Consider the following 19,515-nt stretch of genomic DNA (forward strand, 5'->3'; position numbering starts at 1 on the left):
TCACAGTAATAGTTAATAATGTGAGTAAAAAGTGAAGTATTACCAGCAGCGTGAATTGTTATACGTATCACGTGATCTACTAATCAGGACTAGCTCACAGCTTAGCGCCAGAAGGCGGTCGAGGCTAGTGGCGGCTCTTTCCAAGGCAAGATCCATCAGCGCCCGGAGAGAGTCGAAGCACCCCAGCTGCTCCCTTCACCAGCATCACCGGTGGCCTGGGATCTCTCTTTCTTCCATCCATCTGAGGCTTCCGGCTTATTGGCCTCACCTGTTACTTTAAGGACGATTGCTTCGCTGCATTCTACTTACGCCAGTCGTCCAACAACCTCGAGTGGGATCTTTTCCGCCGAGCGCGTCGCGCCCTTTGCGCTCATTGTCCTATCGACTGCGGTTTTTCATTGCGTTTACGACCCATATCCGCCAAGATGGCCGACTACGAAGATGCTTACGAGGATGAGTACTACGACGATATGGACGAGGGCATCACCTCGGAGGATTGCTGGACGGTCATTTCGTCTTTCTTCGACACCAAGGGTCTAGTGTCACAACAGCTGGACTCTTTCGATGAATTTATCTCCTCGACAATGCAGGAGCTGGTGGAGGAACAAGGCCAAGTAACACTCGACCAAACTCTCCCTCCCTCCGAAGATGAAGTCGATCCCGTGGTTGTCCGCCGATACGAGCTGAAGTTTGGAACCGTCATGCTCTCTCGACCGTCCGTGACTGAGGGTGATGGTGCGACCACTATCATGTTGCCCCAGGAGGCTCGCCTGCGTAATCTTACATACGCTAGTCCCCTTTATCTCGGTGTTACGAAGAAGATTATGGAAGGTCGTGAACGTCTGGTCGCGGACCGAGATGAGGATGATATGGGTGAATCGAATGAGGATAGAAAAGCTCACGGGACTTACCTGCAGTGGGAGCAGAAGGAGCTGCCTGCTGACCAGGCGAAGGAGGAGACCGTTTTCATTGGAAAGATGCCAATCATGCTCAAGTCCAAGTACTGTATCCTCAAGGATTTGAGCGAGCAAGCTCTTTACAACTGGAACGAGTGCCCTTACGACTCTGGTGGTTATTTCATTATCAACGGAAGTGAAAAGGTGTTGATCGCCCAAGAGCGCAGTGCTGGAAACACGGTTCAAGTCTTCAAGAAGGCACCGCCTAGTCCCACGCCCTATGTCGCGGAAATTCGGAGTGCTGTCGAGAAGGGATCACGACTTCTTTCTCAGTTGTCCCTGAAGCTGTTTGCCAAGGGTGACAGTGCCAAGGGTGGATTTGGTCCTACAATTCGGTCGACCTTGCCTTACGTGAAGACCGACATCCCCATCGTCGTCGTTTTCAGAGCCCTCGGTGTGGTTTCTGATGAAGATATTCTGAACCACATTTGCTACGACCGGAATGACACACCGATGTTGGAGATGCTGAAGCCTTGTATTGAGGAAGGTTTCGTTATCCAGGACCGCGAGGTTGCGCTGGATTTCATTGCCAAGCGTGGTTCTTCTCAGTCTAGTATGAACCACGAGCGTCGTGTCAGATACGCACGCGAAATCATGCAAAAGGAGTTCCTTCCCCACATTTCTCAGAGCGAAGGTAGTGAGACCCGGAAAGCCTTCTTCTTGGGTTACATGGTGCACAGACTTCTGCAGTGTGCCTTGGGCCGTCGTGATGTCGATGATCGTGATCACTTCGGTAAGAAGCGTCTCGACTTGGCTGGTCCCCTTCTTGCAAACCTCTTCCGAGTTCTGTTCACTCGTGTCACCCGTGACCTTCAGCGGTACGTGCAAAGATGCGTGGAGACGAACAGGGAGATCTACTTGAACATTGGTATCAAGGCCAGCACCTTGACAGGAGGTCTGAAGTACGCTCTTGCTACGGGTAACTGGGGAGAGCAGAAGAAGGCAGCCAGCGCCAAGGCTGGTGTATCTCAAGTGCTCAGTCGTTATACCTACGCCTCTACGTTGTCCCACCTTCGTCGTACCAATACACCAATTGGTCGAGACGGTAAGATCGCCAAACCTCGTCAGCTCCACAACACCCATTGGGGTCTGGTTTGTCCAGCCGAAACCCCTGAAGGTCAGGCTTGTGGTCTGGTCAAGAACTTGGCGCTCATGTGCTACATCACTGTTGGTACGCCTAGTGAGCCCATTATTGATTTCATGATTCAACGCAACATGGAAGTCCTCGAAGAATTCGAGCCCCAGGTGACGCCAAATGCGACCAAGGTGTTTGTCAACGGTGTTTGGGTGGGTATTCATAGAGATCCTGCACATCTGGTGAACACCATGCTCTCTCTCCGTCGCCGGAACATGATCTCGCACGAGGTCAGTTTGATTCGTGATATTCGTGAGCGAGAGTTCAAGATCTTCACCGATGCTGGACGCGTGTGTCGGCCACTGTATGTCGTCGACAATGATCCCAAGAGCGAGAACTGTGGTTCACTGGTGCTTAACAAGGAACACATTCGCAAACTGGAGCAAGACAAGGACTTGCCCCCCGATCTGGATCCAGAAGACCGCAGGGAGCGCTACTTTGGTTGGGATGGTTTGGTGAAGTCTGGTGTCGTTGAGTATGTCGACGCCGAGGAGGAGGAGACAATCATGATTGTGATGACACCAGAGGACCTGGAGATCTCGAAGCAACTTCAGGCCGGTTATGCCCTTCCCGAGGAAGAGCTGCACGATCCCAACAAGCGTGTGCGTTCTATTCTGAGTCAAAAGGCACACACCTGGACACACTGCGAGATTCACCCCAGTATGATCCTGGGTGTTTGCGCCAGTATCATTCCTTTCCCCGACCATAACCAATCTCCTCGTAACACCTACCAGTCTGCCATGGGTAAACAAGCTATGGGTGTGTTCCTGACGAACTTTGACCAGCGCATGGAAACCATGGCCAACATTCTGTATTACCCGCAGAAGCCTTTGGCGACAACACGGTCCATGGAATTCTTGCGGTTCCGTGAACTGCCTGCCGGCCAGAACGCCATTGTTGCCATTGCCTGTTATTCCGGTTACAACCAGGAAGATTCGGTTATTATGAACCAGAGCAGCATTGACCGTGGTCTTTTCCGCAGTCTGTTCTACCGTACATACACGGACAGCGAGAAGATGGTCGGACTCACAGTTGTCGAGCGCTTCGAGAAGCCTATGAGATCGGATACGATCGGTATGAGAAAGGGTACCTACGACAAGCTCGATGAAGACGGTATCATTGCTCCTGGTGTCCGTGTATCCGGTGAGGATATCATCATCGGTAAGACGGCACCTCTGGCACCCGAAGCAGAGGAGCTCGGTCAACGTACCAAGGCCCACACTAAGTTGGATGTGTCGACTCCTCTCAGAAGTACGGAGAACGGTATTGTGGACCAGGTCCTGGTGTCTACGAGCAACGATGACCTGAAGTTCGTGAAGGTGCGCATGAGGACGACCAAGATTCCCCAGATTGGAGACAAGTTCGCCTCTCGTCACGGACAAAAGGGTACCATCGGTATCACTTACCGTCAGGAAGATATGCCCTTCACTCGGGAGGGTGTGTGCCCCGACTTGATCATCAACCCTCACGCCATTCCCTCTCGTATGACAATCGCGCACTTGATCGAGTGTCAGCTCAGTAAAGTGTCATCGTTGCGTGGATTCGAGGGTGACGCGACGCCTTTCACCGACGTTACGGTCGACTCGATCTCCCGTCTCCTGCGGGAGCACGGATACCAGTCCCGTGGCTTTGAGGTGATGTACAATGGACACACTGGACGGAAGCTGGTTGCGCAGGTCTTCCTCGGACCGACGTACTACCAGCGTCTGCGCCACATGGTCGACGATAAGATTCACGCCCGTGCGCGTGGACCGACTCAGATCTTGACGCGGCAGCCGGTGGAAGGTCGTGCTCGTGACGGTGGTCTCCGTTTCGGAGAGATGGAACGCGATTGTATGATTGCGCACGGAGCCAGTGCATTCCTGAAGGAGCGGTTGTTCGACGTGTCCGATCCCTTCCGGGTGCACATCTGCGACGACTGTGGCTTGATGACCCCTGTTGCGTAAGTGGAGAGACATCCTTGATTTTCCTAACCAGATGAGCTAACGATGATGGAACGACAGTAAACTGAAGAAGGGACTCTTCGAGTGTCGACTGTGTAACAACAAGCACCGAATCTCCCAGGTGCATATCCCGTATGCAGCCAAGCTTCTGTTCCAAGAGCTGGCCTCGATGAACATTGCCGCTCGCATGTTTACCAACCGGTCTGGCGTGTCCGTGCGGTGAGGGGGAGGAAAGAAGACTATCCGTGTACATCAGATTCTTCTCTTCTGTGGTATCTCTTCCGTCTTCTGGTGTTTTCTATGCCTTTTTTTTCCCCTTCTCCCTCTCCGTTTCCTTTTCCCCACTGTTTTCTTTCCTAATAATTCTCCACCCCCCAAAACGTGTGATATCAACCGAAGACCAGACCGATTCGGCATTTTCCGGCGTACAGAGGACCAGAGGTTTATGATTTTGATTCGAGCTTCTATATATTGTTATTTATTTTTTTGCCTCCCCTCTTTCCTTTTTTTTGCTGACCATGGTTGGAGGAATGGCTGGTGTAAGCAGCGATGTACTTGGATGATGATGATTTGTCCCTACGGAATCGAATCGAAATTGGATCTAAAGAAGCAGACGAAGAAGAGGGGTAAAAGATGTCATGGCAATTCTGCACGTAAGAGCCGGCCATGACAGGGTCCTAATCGGGGCAGATGCTGCATGGTGTAATTGTAGTGGAGAGTCAGTGGAGAGGGTGTAGAGGGTGTATAGTGGTGTTTTGCTTCTCTCAGTGGTGGGATGGCGTCCAACCCCCTCCTCAATCCCGTGCACGAACTTTAAAATTCCTCGGTGCTGCAGAATAGAGATGTCGGTGACAGGCCGTCTCCCTTCCTGTGTGAGTGCGATTGGCTAAGGGGGTTTCTATTGATAGGTGGGATGGCTCGGGAGAATGTGCTCGTGGAGGGCGGCAATGGAAGAAAAGCATGGCGATGGAGATGGAGGGGAGATGGAGGGACGATGGATGGGCGAGTCGTGAGAATGGTTGGTTGTCTGCTGCAGGCTCGGCTGCCCTTGAAGCCAATGAAACCAACGAATTACCCGCCGGCTGGGATGGCGAGAGGACGAAGCGGGGATTTGACTGGCGAAGAGCTGCTCTCGCTCTTCCCAGAATAGAAGATGGCGGGTGACAATCCCATCACACGCATTGCACTAACTGAGTACAGTAGTTGACTCTCTACCGGGCTCTCTCGTCTGCTCGTTTCCCTCCCCCCGGCGCTCTCTTAAAAGGCTGCTGTAGCCGCCAGGGCGTTCTCTGCCTTTTCTTCTCTCCCTATCTTTCTTTCTTTCTTTCTTCAGCAAGCTTGCTTGTCTGACTGCCCGTGGTTTAGAAGTATCCCCCCTGTGCACTGGCTGCACTGGTTTTTTTTGTTTGTTTGTCTATTTGTCGCTTGTTATACTACATCTTAATTATTCCCCTTACCTCTTTTACTATCAATATATCAAAAAATCCCCTACCAATTCCCCCTCAACTCTACCCCATTCAATACACGAGCTGTGCTCTGTGTAATGCTTGATTGCTTTTATTGCATCTTGTTCGGATACTTCTAAACCATTCAACCTCGTGACGGTTCATTTCGTTGTCGCCGGTCGACTTCTCGTGTTCCTGTCAAATCAGCTCAGACGACTTGCTGGCCTTGTCCTTTATTCTTTCCAACAACAACATCTATCTAATACTTTTTTTGGTTGCGTGTCAAGGACTGGATCCTGTCAAGCAAAGCCTCGTTGTTATACATTTGTACAGCCAACCAACCCAACCCAACACAAGGCTAGACGTGAATCGACTCTGGTAGTCCCTTCCATCTCGGCCTTTTTATAACGACGACTCACTTCCCGCCATTGACACGATTATTTTAAACCATTACGCCTTCATTCTGCTGCATATAATCTAATTCTTAGTATAACCTGGTCAATCTCTCTCAACATGTCTGCTGTTCAGCTCAAGTTCTCGCTGCGCACCTCTTCCAATGTCAAGACCGTCCACCTGGTCGGCTCCTGGGACAACTACTCTCGTCAGATCCCCCTTTCCCGGGATGATGTCAAGCCTGGCGCATGGACTGGCAAGTTCCGCTTCCAGACCTCCATGCTGAAGCTGGGTGGCCGCTACTGGTACTACGTATGTGACTCGCCCGCTGACTCGAATGGCCCGCAAGCTAACCCTGCCGCAGTACATCATGGATGGTTACCATGTCTCTCATGACCCCGCTGTTGAGTACACGGTCGAGCCCACCACCGGCCGCAAGTTGAACATCCTCGATGTTCCCGGTGGCAAGAAGTCTTCCCAGCCCGCCCCCAAGCACCACCGGGGCTCCACAGACTTCGTCAAGGGTCGTGCTCCTTCTCCGTCCAAGATCCACCACCCCAAGCCGTCCAAGCCCTATGCTTCCCGTCAAATCCGCGAGACGGACTTTGCTCCCACCATGGAAGACCTCACCATGCGGTTTGCCGACTCCCGTCTGTCGGACGAGTACTCGCTCTCCAACAGCCCGCCCAGCTCGGTTGGTTCATCCCTGTCGTCTCGCTCATCTGGCAGCACTTCCCCGTCTTCCCTGTCGTCCATGAGTGACCCACCCACCCCGATCTGCCACTGCGAGCGCTATGGAATTACTCGCAAGGGCGACCGGGTCAAGCTCGACTGTGGCGGCAGCCGATGCGGCTATGTTACCGAGTCGTCTGAGGCTAGCTGCTCCGAGTCCGACAGTGATGAGGAGTACCGCCGTGCCCGCAGCGGTGTCCGTCGTCAAGGCATTGTGGTGCGCAGGTAACTCATAACAACTTGTTGGTGCTTTTACCTTGCTTTGATCATTTTTGAACACCCCTCATGGGAGTCGCTTCCCGCGTCGAGAGACCGAACACGCCGTGCATTGGATGTCCCTCCTCTTTGCATAAGAGAGGATAGTCACTCCTTTGGCAGTAACCTGCCGCGCCAATTGAAGTCGCTTAAGCGTAAATGCTACGAAAGCAATAGAAAAAAAAAAAACCAAGAAAAAAAAAAAAGGAACCGGCCATCTGGATCATGGCAATTTGCCATGAAGGAGCCAGATGCGCTACGCGGAGGAGATGGGATAGTTGAAGATATGGGAAGGAATATGGAAAAAAAGACAAAGACCACTCTATACAAGGCACTGATGGTATAGCCAGGTGGATGAAGGATGAAATGAAATGAGCGACGTCGAGGTCATGTTAGCTACGTTGTTCACATAGGAAACGAATGATGAGTGATGACTTGCCTATCCCTAGCCTGTAGTCAACACAAAACGACTATACTGTTTCCTATAATAGCTATCCACTAGTAGTATGTAGTCATAGTGAGATGCTCGGCAGCAATAGCCGGGAGAGAACTTCACCTCGTGGAATGAAATCCGTCGGAAAGTCCAAGCTTTCCCCCGCAATCGGATATCCCGAGCACCGAGACCTACTTTAAAATCTGGGGCTGTCCTCTAGCTACATCTCTTCTCTCATACAGCAATTAAACTATCACAATCTATATATACAAACAGTAAAGAACGCCAAAATGCCACCACCCCCCCTCACCGTGCAATACAAAGAAGCCAACGGCAGTAAAATCACCACCGACATCTACCTCCCACCGGCACCAACCACAACTACTACTGAAAATGACACGCCAAAGAAATATCCCGTTTGTACGTCTAATCCCTCCACTACAATATATATCAAGTTACTAAAGAATTTCACAGTAATCAACATCCACGGCGGCGTCTTCATGCTCGGCCACTCGCGCATGGTCTCCATGCCCCAAGTCGACGACTGCCTCGCCCGGAACTGGATCGTCGTGGTACCCAACCATCGCCTCTGTCCACAGGTGAACATGCTCGAAGGGCCAATCACTGATATCCGGGACCTGTTGGCGTGGATCTACGACGGGCAGTTAGATGCGTTCCTTGCCGGCGCAGGTGCAGATGCAGCGCGCTATCGGGTCGATATGGATCGGGTTATGGCGTTTGGGACGTCATCGGGGGGTACACTGGCGTTGTCATTGGTAAGTTTTTCTCCTTCCCTCACCCTACTATACGCACATCCAGAAATGCTAATAACCTATATCAGGGCTACTCCGTCCCCCGCCCCGTCGCCGCAATCCTCGACTTCTACGGCGCCGTGCACTTCACCCATCCCTTCTGGACCCAACCTCTCCCTGACGTCCAACGTACTCTCCCACCCCTTGACCCTGCATTCCTGCAGAAGATTTATGATGAATATCCCATCCCTACGGATAGCTCTATCTCGCTGGAGGGCCAGACAGAGCTTTCTGGCCGTAGCAAGGCCAAGGGCCCGGATTTCTTCCGCCCGCGGGATGCCTTCGCTCTGACGCAGGTGGCTAATGGGACGGTCCTGCAGGCTTGTTATCCTGATCGGGATGTGAGCGAGATTGACCCGGTGGTGCATGTGGGCAAGGGATTTCCACCGACGTTTATTGTGCATGGGGATTGTGATACGAAGGTTAGTATTGAAGTTAGTCGGGAGCTGTGGAGGGTGTTGAGGGAGAATGGGGTCGAGTGTGTGATGGTGGAGGTGCCGGGGGAGGATCATACGTTTGCGATGGGAATGCAGGTTGGAGGGAGGACGTGGAAGTTGCAGAGGGAGGGGTTTGAGTTTTTGGAGAGGGTTATTTCACGCAGTTAGTGGTTGGGGTTGATGGGTTTGTTGTAATTATTTATAGGGGTTCATATAGATTTTCGATAAGAGTAAGAATCGAGACCTGTTCTTTTTCAGTTAAGTCTTTTAGCCGATTTGGTATTTGGACAATTTCGGGGATTGTCCGAGTTTGTTGCAGAGTTTAGATAGTAGTTGGATTTCTACCATTGCACAGTACTTTCTTTATCAGCTAGGCTGCAACGTATGCAATACCCTGGGATGACCGGTGTCCGCGGGATCCAGACACTCTAGGCTGATGCCAATCTTAGGCAAGCATTTTGAATCCTCTCGCTAATCGCTAGTATTGTTCTTCAGCTGGTTTCAGGATATACTCCGGAGTAGTCATATTTTGGTCTGAGTCTAATTCTATACACGTGGTCGTCGGCCTCGAGTAAATTGATGTGGATAGTCTTATCAAGTCCTAAGGAGCTTACAGTAAAAGCTTGATTGTAGACGTAAAATAAATTCATCACTCCATTTGTCATGGCCTTATAACAGCTGCCTTTTCATTGGAAGTATTCCGAAATTTCCGACATTCCGAACAAGCCAACCCTGGAATCATTGAAGAAGAAGTTTGATCACTTTCTTGACTGGGAAAGTCGAAGGGGGAATTGACTGGATGGTTGCCTGACGCGTCTGACTCAGGCCTCCACCAGAGGTGGATCTTTTGGTTAAGCCCTATTTTCCTAAAATGGTCAAGTCACGGGGATTACTATTTTGGGGCAACAAAGTCAACCAGTCAACCATCGCAACTGTGCTCGGGCCCCAGCAACGAACAAGATGCCCACTTTTCCCCCCCTCCATCGTCCGCGGTTGACTCGCTTCTCCTCCGTCCGGGCGTCTGTCCAGCTCATCCCAGTTTCAGCCCTACGGTGCCAGGGGCCAGTCCATCCTGGCTTTGAGTGGTTCATCCAAACCGGCCACTCCGTCCCCCGTTGCTTCTCAGCCTCAGCCTTCCTCCAATCCCCTCTTCCATCTCGGACAACTAACCACCTTCATCCACGCTATGCTGGGCTAATTTCCTGGCTAAGGAATTTCCCTCAAATCACCGGCCGGGTCCCGCTGCAGCCTTACGGCTCCCAAGGTCCTCCCCGGAGAACCGCACCGACACTGAACTCGCTCCAGCGGCCCACGGCACGGAGAAGCAATTTGCCAATAGCGAATCCTCTATAGCGGAACCCACCAGCTGGATTTGCTTCCCCTCCTCCCCTTCTCTGCTACAGCCTCTACACGAGGTCCAGCTCAGCAATAATGTCCACCTGACTGCTCTTCTGCAGTCTGCATCCTTTGACTCCCATGCCTTTCAGGGGTCCCGGGGAGCCTTTAACGGCGCCCTTCTAGTGGGTAAACGGTGCCCGGCAACCCCTCAGAAAAGCAGGGAAAGCGTCGGAATCAGCTGTCATGGATGGGCGTGGCCTAGTTCTGCACTACTCGGCCTTCAGCCCGACAAGCGTCCCCCACTGATCGACTCCGGTTTGCCCTACGAGTATTGCGAAATCCGAAATAGACCAATCTGCTATGGGTTGACGTTTGCCCGGCAGGATGGGTCCTCCTCATTTCCCTCTCTTTTCCTATTCCCTCTTTTCTTTTTCCCCTCCATTCTCTCCTCTTCCTTGATTGTCTACATTTTTGCTTTCTCGGTGGCCCTCTCCGTCTCGCTCTCGCTTTCTCTCTCTTCCTTTCTTTTCCCCCTTTCTCCTTTCTCCCTCTTTACTCTTCCCTTGTCGCTAGTCCTGTTCGTGATGGACCGAGTTCTTCCAGATTGTTCCCGAGCATAGATTTAAGGGTTCCTTTGGGTTTCTTTTATGGATGCCTTGCATCGACCGTCTGCAGTCGCATTCAGCATCAAGGCGCCTTAGAATGACAAGCTCGCCAGTTCTAGATCCTTGGTATTGTCGTCACTTGGAACTTGGTTTCTATCATGGTCCTGGGTCGCCTGAATGGTCGGTGTTTTTATAATTGATTCCATCCGCGATCCACTCCCCACCTCCATCGCACTCACCACATTACGCCTCGATCCTTCAGTCATTCCTTGACCACCACCCTCAGACCTGTCTCATTACCACGCGGGACGTTTGATCTTTTCAATTTGTGTCTTTTTTCTTTCTTTTTATCTACCACCAAGTCCAATCTCATCGGTCGACCACTACCACGACCACCACCTCATCATGTGCTATCTACTGGTGGAGCGATTTTCGGTGTGCAGATGTCTTTACTTTCAGCACGCGGTAGACCCGTGTGAAGCATACGGCCAGCGTGGCCATGTGGTGCAGGAAAAAATCGTCCTGGTCGGCTACACCTGTTCCCGACACTCATTGAGATGCAATGGAAACAACGCTCGAGACCCAACCCTGCCGGATTCAGGATATTCCAGCATCAAGGGTTAAACCCATCCACTCTGGGATAGCAAGAGGCAGCAGTCGCGGGACGTCTGCCTCAACCGTCGTTCGATTTTCATTCCTGTTTGATGCATGCTCAGTTCGATTCGATTTTGGCCTGGCCGGTTCGCCAAAACTCTTGCTAGATATATGCTTTTGTTATTGTCAACGCTGTGGGGCTGCGCTCTCGTCACCGTTTTCTTTATAATGCTGTGTGTGTGCGCGTGTTCAGTCAGCCTATTCTGCATAGCGTTGCGTTGTGTTGCGTCGCAGAATCCCCAGTCACGATGAGACGAGAAATGTGAGACGATCGACTGGGTGGAGAGTTTTGTCTTGTTAAACTATGGTAATAGAGGAGGATTTGATTGAGAAAAATGGGGGTCGTATCCGGGATACGCCAGTTGGGGGATACCAACATCTATCTATGCATTATCTAGCTGGCCTACCTACATTCGTTATCATTAATCATCTGCTGTTTACAGCCATCCTCTGAATATGTACTTGTGCATGAAATATGATCTACCAATAGGAAGATTCTCCCGTTAGACGAGGGTTAAAGTTAAGCCATGCTGAATGACTTGTCCATTCGCACTACAGATCCCAAGAGGAATGAAAATTGCGGTGACCAAGCGGATAGCTTAATTTTCACGTAGCCTACAAACTCTCCACAGTCTATTTATTCATAGGCCCATAAACAACATGTAAATAGGAGGCTCAATAGTGTCTACAGGTATCTACCTACTACGACTCGTCACCCGTATCCACAGCGGAATAATAACAACACTTTCCAAGAATGGCATAAATGCTAATAAGTACCAAATCTTGCGCATACTAGTAGTAGTAGTAGTAGTAGTAGTAGTAGCCACCACTTCTCGTAATCCCATGAATCTACCAGCATTAAATGCCTCGCCTGGTTGTAAACAATTTTGATTGTAAATAAGCATGCTTAGTACAGACATAAATGCAATCTTAGTTGAGGAGTAGTAATTGAACAGCAGGGATCTTTCTTTTCTGTAGTTTTTAGTTTGTACTAGGTACTGAGTTCACCAACAATTCCTAATTACGAAGTAAGATAACTGACTAATTAATTTGTTATTGATATGTTGGTAGTTTTCTGCATATTTTTGAAGAGTATGTGCATGTATCGATGTAAGCAAGTACTACTGAGTAAGTAGTAATAACATAAAGTGCATGCATGTGTTTTGCATTACAGGTGTGCAATGCAGCTTGGACGGATGGATGGATGGATGGATGTATCATTCATTCATTCATTCATTCATTGCACCGTCGGTGAGAAATAGAAGAAAAGAATGTAATGTGTAAATCTTAGTAGCCTGATAATCATGGATTACTTACTTACCAGTATGCTGAGTTTGGAAATGTAGTATCCTGTCGCTCTTACTTTTTAGGTTATTGTTAGTATTTGATAGCTGTCGTACAGATTGCTTTGTATCTCCTACTGCTTTATGCGTACAGTGTAGCTGTGTTATATATACTATAAACCTAAATTAAGATAGAAAGAGAGGGAGAAAACACCGACTCTAATTGGTCTTGTAAAGGAGCAACCAGCCAACAGACACTGGAATAAGAAAAAGTGTTACACTCATGCATGCTGCAAGCAGAAGGAACATAGTAGTATAGAATACAATAATACAGCACAACTACTCCATTCCACTCCACTTCACTCCACTCAACTACATCCGATGTATTAGAATTTGACTTTTGCTTCTTGGCTTAATTCCTCTTCTTCATCATCAACAAAAGAAAATCTAGATCGATCCAAGAGCCCCATGGCTCAATCCCTTCGCTAGACCGACCCGGAGAATACGGAGGATATCCTCGCCCGTTGCGTCCTCTGGTAGACCGGCACGCCAGTCCCAGCCGCGTTCGGTGGAGCTAGTGAGGGAGTCAGCGTCTGCGCGAGGGACGAGAACGCCGGAGCTGCCGACGGAACCGGAGCCGGAGCGAGTGCGGGCGGATTCGATGATGTCGTTGCCGATGAGGGAGAAGGTGCTTGATGCTGTGAGGGATGAGACGGACTTCTTGAGCATGGCGCGGGGGGAGGGAGGGAGGACAGAGGAGTCGGAGGTGTGGGCGCGCTTGCTGGAGTGGTATTGGATGAGCGTGGAGCGGAAGCATTCTTCGCATTGGGCGTAGACGCGCGGAGTCACGGTCTGGAGGTCCTCGATGGCGGAGAGGATGGTGAATTGTTGGGAGACGGAGAGGAGGGGAGTGGATTCTGCCGAGCGGATGGTTAGGATAGGGTCTTGGGAAGGGTACTAAGATAGGATCTTACGGCCAATAAAGGGCAGGGCTTCGCCAAGCAATGTCAACAGTCCATCGACTTGGACGACAGCATCACGATCGGGATCGTACAGACCACCGTAGATGCTGTCCGCCGCGCTGCCAATGACCGCCACCAAAGCCTGAGCCGCTGCTCGCCGTCTGGCTAGAGGCTTGAACCGCGGTCGCTGTCCTTCCTTAAGATTGATCGCCTCGTCGCGAATCTCGTAGAAGCGACGCAGAGTCGCATATCCACTGAAATAGTACTGGAGGATAGTAGCAGCCTCTTCATCCGTGTGCGCAATCGCCCCCAAGCCAAACTTGGGGTTTTTGATCAGAGCTTCAAGCTGCTCGTCCAGGTCGGGGGATTCAGGGAAGGCGCGGGACTGAACAAGACTGTATGAGATGAGCAGGTCAACGATGGACTTGACCTTGCGTCGGTCGTGTGCGCGAGCATAGCACAGAAGGGCAAGCCCATATTCCTGGGAGTTTGCGACGATATTATCACCATAGCGCTGAGCAGGTTAGCTGACGTTCATATAGTACCCGTAGATGACGACCTACCTCAGCGACCTTCCTTCCGTGTTGATCCAAATCCATTTCGCAGCACAGCTGCACCACTCTATCCACCTGGTCAACGCTGGTCAGTGGTATCTTTTCGAGCAGGTCGGCAACGCTCGTCTCCAGTTTCTCGCGATCATCCAAGCGGCTGAGGATCTCGATGGCCATCTCCCATCCCTGGCGCACACCCGTTTCGCACTCCAAGGTGGTCCTCTCAGACAAGCCAGACGCATACTCGCTAATCACATCGTTCTTGTGAACACGTCGCGTAGGTGCATCACCAGCCTGTCCATACGAAAGAACCATCAGGTCATTTTTGCTAAGGCCGGGCATAGATTTAGGACCAGCCCCAGCCTCTAGCCAGCCGCCAATAGACGCGAACTCAACAACGGCAGCCGCTACACACAGCGACCAAGTCTGAAGCAATTCTAGCACACCATCCACGTTGCCCTCAAACACGGAAGCAAGTCCGACTTCAAGGCTGCTCATCGAGTTGACGCGGAAACCAGCGTCAGCGGGCTCGGCGCTGGTTGCATGACTGAAGGCCAGATCAAGCCGGCGAAGGTAGGCGTTCCGTATACTGCTGGGGGAGGCGTTGGGTCTGGACAATCTCGAAAACAAGTCGGCGCTGGAACCCTCCTCATCATCCTCTCCATCCCACCACACAGTCATCGCAATCGTGGCCTCAATCCAGTCCTCTGCGTGGTCCATGACTACGCTCGTATCGCCGAGGATAATGCGGTACATGGACCGAAGGTTCTGGTAGATGGCCCACGGGACTTTGCTCTCGGCCATGCGTGCGTTCTGAGCAAAAGAGAACATCGGGGCAGCAGCCGTGGGCTTCAATCCAAAGTTGACTGCCTGGAAGCGATTCTCCGCGGCTGGAGGCTCGGGAGACGCCTGTTCACTGCCTTCGGCGAACTCCTCCAAATCTGTCACGGCGGCAATCACACGTTTTCTATACGTAGCCCACTCGGGGCCTCTAATGTCCCAATCCCCGTGCTGCACGCTGGGGCATGAGTCAAGGACCTGGAGGGCCCTATTAACGCACCTCTGAATGTTCTGCAGCTGTGCGCCACGATAGCCTGACTGCGGCAATCCATCCTCCAAGGCGGACCGTGCATAGTTAAAATCAGCCGACCGCAAAAGGTCCGCAGCATCAGAGAGATGGCCACGCAAAACAGCAGCATTAATCAATTCCCAAAAGTTTGGAGAAGCCGTAGGATTGGGATCAATCTCTTTCAATGCTTGCAGCTCATCGGTAAGAGGCATGTGGTTCTCATCAAGCCAGTCAAGAAGGAGCTTGGGTATGGGCGTAGGGGTATTCGTCCGAGCGGGGGCCAGTAATAAATTGCGCGCTGGAAATCCCAGGGGGCTTAGAAGGCTGGGCTTGGGTGCCAACTGAGGAGGGTGGTGGAGCCGCAGCAGCAGGGATGCCAGGAAGTTTGCTTTCGCAATGTTCGAAGCATTGTCGCCAGGACCGATGCCGGTACCTGGATTCTGTCCAGCGTTATCCTGATTTGCGATTGCCTGCCACGTGTCCACGAGTCTGTCGCAAGAGTCCGACAGAGCAACCTCAAAGTCAGTGTTGTTGTAGTCAGACTTCTTCACTTCATCGTGCATGCGGCAAACTTCATCCTCAGTATGCATGATGAACTCGCTTGGCTCTTCCACGGCAGCCACGCGCGAACGCGAAGCGAAATGGCGCACAATCGACGGCATCGCGGAGTCCTTCTTAGGCGACAGCTTGCCTTTCCGTATAGGTGACTGGTTTGCCCACTTTTCGTCAAGCTTTGGGCGTTTTGCTTGCGTGGTGGAATTTTGGTAGATCGACTTTCGTTGGCCGAGCGCGGCGGACGGCGCAGAGATAGAATCGCCAAGCTGAGAGTCCAGGAAGCTGAAACGAGACCCTGTGGCCTTTTCTGTAGTTCCCAAGTCCATAGCGTTGTCGGTCTGTTCAGCTTGCTCCTCCGGCAGATCTTCCTCTTCACCCTCCGCATCTTGGTCAGTGGCGTCATCATCCATCCGTGAATCCGCGAAGCCGTTGGAATTTCCAAAGCTAGTCGACTCGGCAAACCGGCTGCCGTTTGTAATACTGAACAGCGATTGCGATTTCGCAAAGGACTTTGTTTGAGTGCTCTTCTTGCCTCGGGGGAGGGCAAAGTCGGTGGAAGCGATGGAGGAGCCGAAGATACTATCGTTAGGGTTGATGTTCCCGGACTTGGTGAAGAGGGAGCCAGAGCTCATTTGGGAGCTGCCGAACATGCTGCTGGAGTGAGGATGGCCTTGCGGAGTGAAGGAATTGGATGCGGAGGGCGGAGCGCCTGCCGGCGTTTCTGACAGATTACTGAAGACACTGCGGGAATGGCCGGGGGTTGACGGCGGACTCGACTCAAATGAGGTTTTGAAAGACATGCTGCGACAAGCTATATCAATTGGTAAGGAGCTCAGAGGTGAAAGAGGGAAGATGAACGCGAAGAGCGAGGAAGCATAGAGCTGCACCTCAATTCGGGGCGGATAGACAGCGTAAGAGGGAGGGAATAAAGATGCGCAATCAATTTAGTGAGGTCGGGTCATCGAACAAGAGCTGAGGAATCGCCAAGCAGCCGGGCAGAGCGAGAAAGAAGCAACACGCCCGTCCGAAGCTGCTGTATTTCTGGAATCTGGGATTCTACTCTTTCGCCGGCCAACAATTAATTCTCCCGAAGTTCGAGACGCGCGCCGGGCGGTGAGAAACCAAGTCAGGTGATAACACATATATCCACGTGATTAAAATAAGTCAGATGATGTCACATGAGATAGAAGCCTGAGTCATCAACGCTACGCCCGATCGGGCCCGTCGTATCCGCTAAGTCATAAACAGCGATGATTGGCTGAGATTATCCATGGATCAAGTGCCCGAAGGGATCAGAAAAGGAGAAAGCAGAATGGCTGTGATGCACAGCCTGATGATCGTCAAAGGGTCTCGTATCGGCATGAGCCGCAGCAATGCGCCTTGTCCGACACAAGGCTCGGATGCAAGATATAAGAACCATGGAATGGCGTCGATTCCATGAATCTGGGATTCAGTTCTCAGAGCCACCGTCTAACAAACTACTACTCTCCTGCTACACAGATGGCTACTTACGAACCTTCTCTGGTCCCCAATGACCCACCCTTGGTCGGTTCTCGGCTCTCCGACTATGAGGGATCTGTGGACGAGAAGCTTCCAAGCGAGCAAAGCGCTTCGCACGTCTATCAGATCCATAACACGCTGTTCCGAAACCATTACAATGTGTCCACCGCCCAAGGGAAGCAGCTCTACCGGGTAGAGAACTCCTCCTGCAGGCCCAAGAAGCCAGACCTTACCTTCCATGCAGGGTCCGACGAGAACGGCCCGACCGTGGCAGTCTGCAAATTCCTACATTTTTCAAGACATCTCAAGGTCGGTCTGGGCGATCCCAACGATATCAATGGTATCACATACGAGGATCTGCTGGCGCAAGACCACCGACACGCCAAGTATCGTTGGCAGATGACGATGCAGACTGCCCGGGGCCCCGAACGGCACTCATTCCTCTGCACCCGGACACACTCGGTTGGGATTGAAGAGGACCACAAGACGAACAGCTTGAGCAATCGCAACTTCAAACTCGTTGATGAGCAGACCGGCAAAGTCGTGGGTGTATTTACCAACGCTGTTTGGAAGAACAGGGAGACAGGCAGGCTTCATATGTATGTGGATTATGGGCAGGAATTCGACCTTATGGCACTAGTCACAGTGCTAGCCTTGTACGAGAAAGCCCGGCGACGCAGGGACTCTGCTGCTGCCAGTGGTAGTTAAGAGGAGAAAAGATTCTTTGACATGGTTGTTTTGCGGTTCCTTTATGCGATACGAGATACCAAATTGACTTTTCTGAATTTATTGGTTTATATTCTATCATAATATCAATAAGCACAGTTTTGGTGCTGAGGACCCTATTGATGACGTAAGACGAGCTTGGCTCCAAAGAAAGATTGAAATACTTCAGCCTTGACTTTTCTGTCTTTCCCCCGCCATATTCTTCAAGATAGCGGGTCTAAGCGACGGCTTCATGTCAAAGGATTTAAACGTGGGTCCAAAGTCCCCCGGATCTAGCATGGCCAGCAGTAGTTCCTGTACCACGTTCAATGGCACTTAGAAGACCCCATCGCAAATCGCGCCACGGCTGCTTGCAATGCAAGCGAAGGCGGGTGAAGGTACTCTCGTATTTCCGCAATCTCGTGGAATGCTCCCTTTGTCCCGTATTACTTACTGACGATACCAGTGTGATGAATTACGACCCTCTTGTTCAAACTGCTCAAAACGCCTGGCAACCTGCGAGTATGACTCTAGCGCATCACTGCTATGGACAAATGAAGAACCCCCTTCTCGCATACGGTCCAAGAAGTCCAGCCCAGCAGGGGTTTCCCAGTCTGAATCTCCTGCGGCTACAACCGCCAACTCCCTCAGCATCCTGGGAAGATGGGGTGATGTATTTGCCGCCTCGCAAGCAGTCCCCAGCTTGAACATCACAGACCTGGAGCTGATGATGCAATGGTGCAACTCAACGCACAAAAGTGTGTCTCGGGGCGAACACACGGACCACATCTGGCGCTTTCGCGCTTCAGAGGAAGCAATTGCGCATCCTTTCCTAATGCACGGGCTACTCGCGCTGTCCTCCCTGCATATTGCACGAACAAAGCATGATACCCAGCAGCGTCCGATTTATCTCAGCACTGCTGTTGCACATCAGGCTCAAGCACTGGCCCTATTCCGCGAGAGGCTAAGCGATATCAACTCGTCTAATGCAAGGGCTATGTTTGCATTTGCCAGTGTTGTGGTCTATTATACCTTTGGCTTACCTCACGCACCCGAGTCTAGCGATCCATGGGCAAACGTGGATGACCTACTTCAGATATTCACGCTGGCGCGTGGGGTCCAACAGATCCTGAAGCAAGCTACTTCGGTCATAAAGAATGATGAATGGAGCATAATCTTCAAGGTGGAAGACTTGAACGAGGACTACTTGAGAGACGCACAGTCAAGCTTGGAGCGGTTGCATGAGTTGAACAACGCTTGCGGGGCTCAAGATGACACCCATGATACAGCTGCTTACGAAAATGCACTTGACCGTCTGGCAGAAATGCTGGCTGAGGCGCGTACCGGTATGCCCTCCGTGTCGACTTCCTGCCGATGGGCAATCAGACAATTTCCTGAATTCATGGAACTCTTGCGGGAGCGCAAACCGCTAGCTTTGGTGATACTAGCGTATCATTGCGTTGTATTCCATCATCTGAGGGATGCATGGTACATGGGTGATCGGGGAAGCAGAGTGGCCCGAGCATTATGGGACATTTTGGACGATGAATGGAGGCCACTGATTGAGAGTCATATGCTGGAAATATTCGGGAAGACACACCCGACTAATACGCCTGATACAGCTGGAATAGGACAGCAGGAGATTGATTTATGATCATTGCATTCAATAGCTGGACATTTACAAGCCACGACATCTCCACTTATACAGAGACATACTCCTCTGCTTTCCATCCCCCCTTTTCAGTCTTGATG

At 51.4% G+C, this 19,515-nt stretch overlaps 7 protein-coding genes across 7 annotated transcripts; 5 read left to right on the forward strand and 2 right to left on the reverse strand.

The window, feature by feature from the left end:
• Positions 1–191: 191 nt before the first annotated feature.
• Positions 192–4,655, forward strand: BO87DRAFT_379597 (DNA-directed RNA polymerase II core subunit RPB2). Its single transcript, XM_025624077.1, has 2 exons — positions 192–4,033; positions 4,095–4,655. Exons 1-2 carry the CDS (start codon positions 426–428, stop codon positions 4,255–4,257), a joined length of 3,771 nt encoding a protein of 1,256 aa, XP_025476173.1. The 5' UTR covers positions 192–425; the 3' UTR covers positions 4,258–4,655.
• A 1,337-nt stretch (positions 4,656–5,992) lies between these two features.
• On the forward strand, positions 5,993–6,833 carry esdC (GTP-binding protein EsdC; the record flags this gene model as incomplete). Its single annotated transcript, XM_025619749.1, has 2 exons — positions 5,993–6,184; positions 6,237–6,833. The coding sequence occupies 2 exons, from the start codon at positions 5,993–5,995 to the stop codon at positions 6,831–6,833; spliced, it is 789 nt and encodes a 262-aa protein (XP_025476174.1).
• Positions 6,834–7,546: 713 nt separating this feature from the next.
• On the forward strand, positions 7,547–8,820 carry BO87DRAFT_366415 (uncharacterized protein). Its single transcript, XM_025621837.1, has 3 exons — positions 7,547–7,712; positions 7,767–8,068; positions 8,134–8,820. The coding sequence occupies exons 1-3, from the start codon at positions 7,583–7,585 to the stop codon at positions 8,707–8,709; spliced, it is 1,008 nt and encodes a 335-aa protein (XP_025476175.1). The 5' UTR covers positions 7,547–7,582; the 3' UTR covers positions 8,710–8,820.
• A 2,069-nt stretch (positions 8,821–10,889) lies between these two features.
• On the forward strand, positions 10,890–11,051 carry BO87DRAFT_291729 (uncharacterized protein; the record flags this gene model as incomplete). Its single annotated transcript, XM_025618955.1, has 1 exon — positions 10,890–11,051. A coding segment is annotated over one exon (162 nt), but the record flags the coding sequence as incomplete, so codon positions are not given.
• Positions 11,035–11,650, reverse strand: BO87DRAFT_148553 (uncharacterized protein). The gene has a single exon (XM_025618162.1). The coding sequence runs from the start codon at positions 11,345–11,347 to the stop codon at positions 11,105–11,107; it is 243 nt and encodes an 80-aa protein (XP_025476177.1). The 5' UTR covers positions 11,348–11,650; the 3' UTR covers positions 11,035–11,104.
• A 1,002-nt stretch (positions 11,651–12,652) lies between these two features.
• On the reverse strand, positions 12,653–16,599 carry BO87DRAFT_366420 (putative nuclear pore complex subunit Nup85). The gene is made up of 3 exons (XM_025621838.1): positions 13,947–16,599; positions 13,396–13,897; positions 12,653–13,338 (listed from the first exon to the last, which is right to left on the reverse strand). Exons 1-3 carry the CDS (start codon positions 16,356–16,358, stop codon positions 12,869–12,871), a joined length of 3,384 nt encoding a protein of 1,127 aa, XP_025476178.1. The 5' UTR covers positions 16,359–16,599; the 3' UTR covers positions 12,653–12,868.
• A 459-nt stretch (positions 16,600–17,058) lies between these two features.
• Positions 17,059–19,417, forward strand: BO87DRAFT_316734 (Zn(II)2Cys6 transcription factor domain-containing protein; the record flags this gene model as incomplete). The annotated part of the gene is given in 4 exon segments (XM_025619745.1): positions 17,059–17,761; positions 17,778–17,790; positions 17,884–17,911; positions 18,230–19,417. The coding sequence occupies 4 exon segments, from the start codon at positions 17,059–17,061 to the stop codon at positions 19,415–19,417; spliced, it is 1,932 nt and encodes a 643-aa protein (XP_025476179.1).
• Positions 19,418–19,515: the final 98 nt, after the last annotated feature.

The sequence above is a fragment of the Aspergillus neoniger genome (assembly GCF_003184625.1).
Source record: "Aspergillus neoniger CBS 115656 unplaced genomic scaffold BO87scaffold_34, whole genome shotgun sequence".
NCBI lineage: Eukaryota > Fungi > Ascomycota > Eurotiomycetes > Eurotiales > Aspergillaceae > Aspergillus > Aspergillus neoniger.

What these genes read in the sequence shown, in the direction of transcription:
- BO87DRAFT_366420 (XM_025621838.1), bottom strand. Translation starts at nt 16,358, where the DNA reads ATGTCTTTCAAAACCTCATTTGAGTCGAGTCCGCCGTCAACCCCCGGC. An exon ending in ACGGAAGGAAGGTCGCTGAG is followed by an intron (nt 13,898 to 13,946) that starts GTAGGTCGTCAT and finishes TAACCTGCTCAG; the next exon opens with CGCTATGGTGATAATATCGT. An exon ending in AGCCCTGCCCTTTATTGGCC is followed by an intron (nt 13,339 to 13,395) that starts GTAAGATCCTAT and finishes TCCGCTCGGCAG; the next exon opens with AATCCACTCCCCTCCTCTCC.
- BO87DRAFT_379597 (XM_025624077.1), top strand. Translation starts at nt 426, where the DNA reads ATGGCCGACTACGAAGATGCTTACGAGGATGAGTACTACGACGATATG. An exon ending in GGCTTGATGACCCCTGTTGC is followed by an intron (nt 4,034 to 4,094) that starts GTAAGTGGAGAG and finishes ATGGAACGACAG; the next exon opens with TAAACTGAAGAAGGGACTCT.
- BO87DRAFT_366415 (XM_025621837.1), top strand. Translation starts at nt 7,583, where the DNA reads ATGCCACCACCCCCCCTCACCGTGCAATACAAAGAAGCCAACGGCAGT. An exon ending in GCCAAAGAAATATCCCGTTT is followed by an intron (nt 7,713 to 7,766) that starts GTACGTCTAATC and finishes AGAATTTCACAG; the next exon opens with TAATCAACATCCACGGCGGC. An exon ending in GTACACTGGCGTTGTCATTG is followed by an intron (nt 8,069 to 8,133) that starts GTAAGTTTTTCT and finishes AACCTATATCAG; the next exon opens with GGCTACTCCGTCCCCCGCCC.
- BO87DRAFT_148553 (XM_025618162.1), bottom strand. Translation starts at nt 11,347, where the DNA reads ATGCAGAATAGGCTGACTGAACACGCGCACACACACAGCATTATAAAG.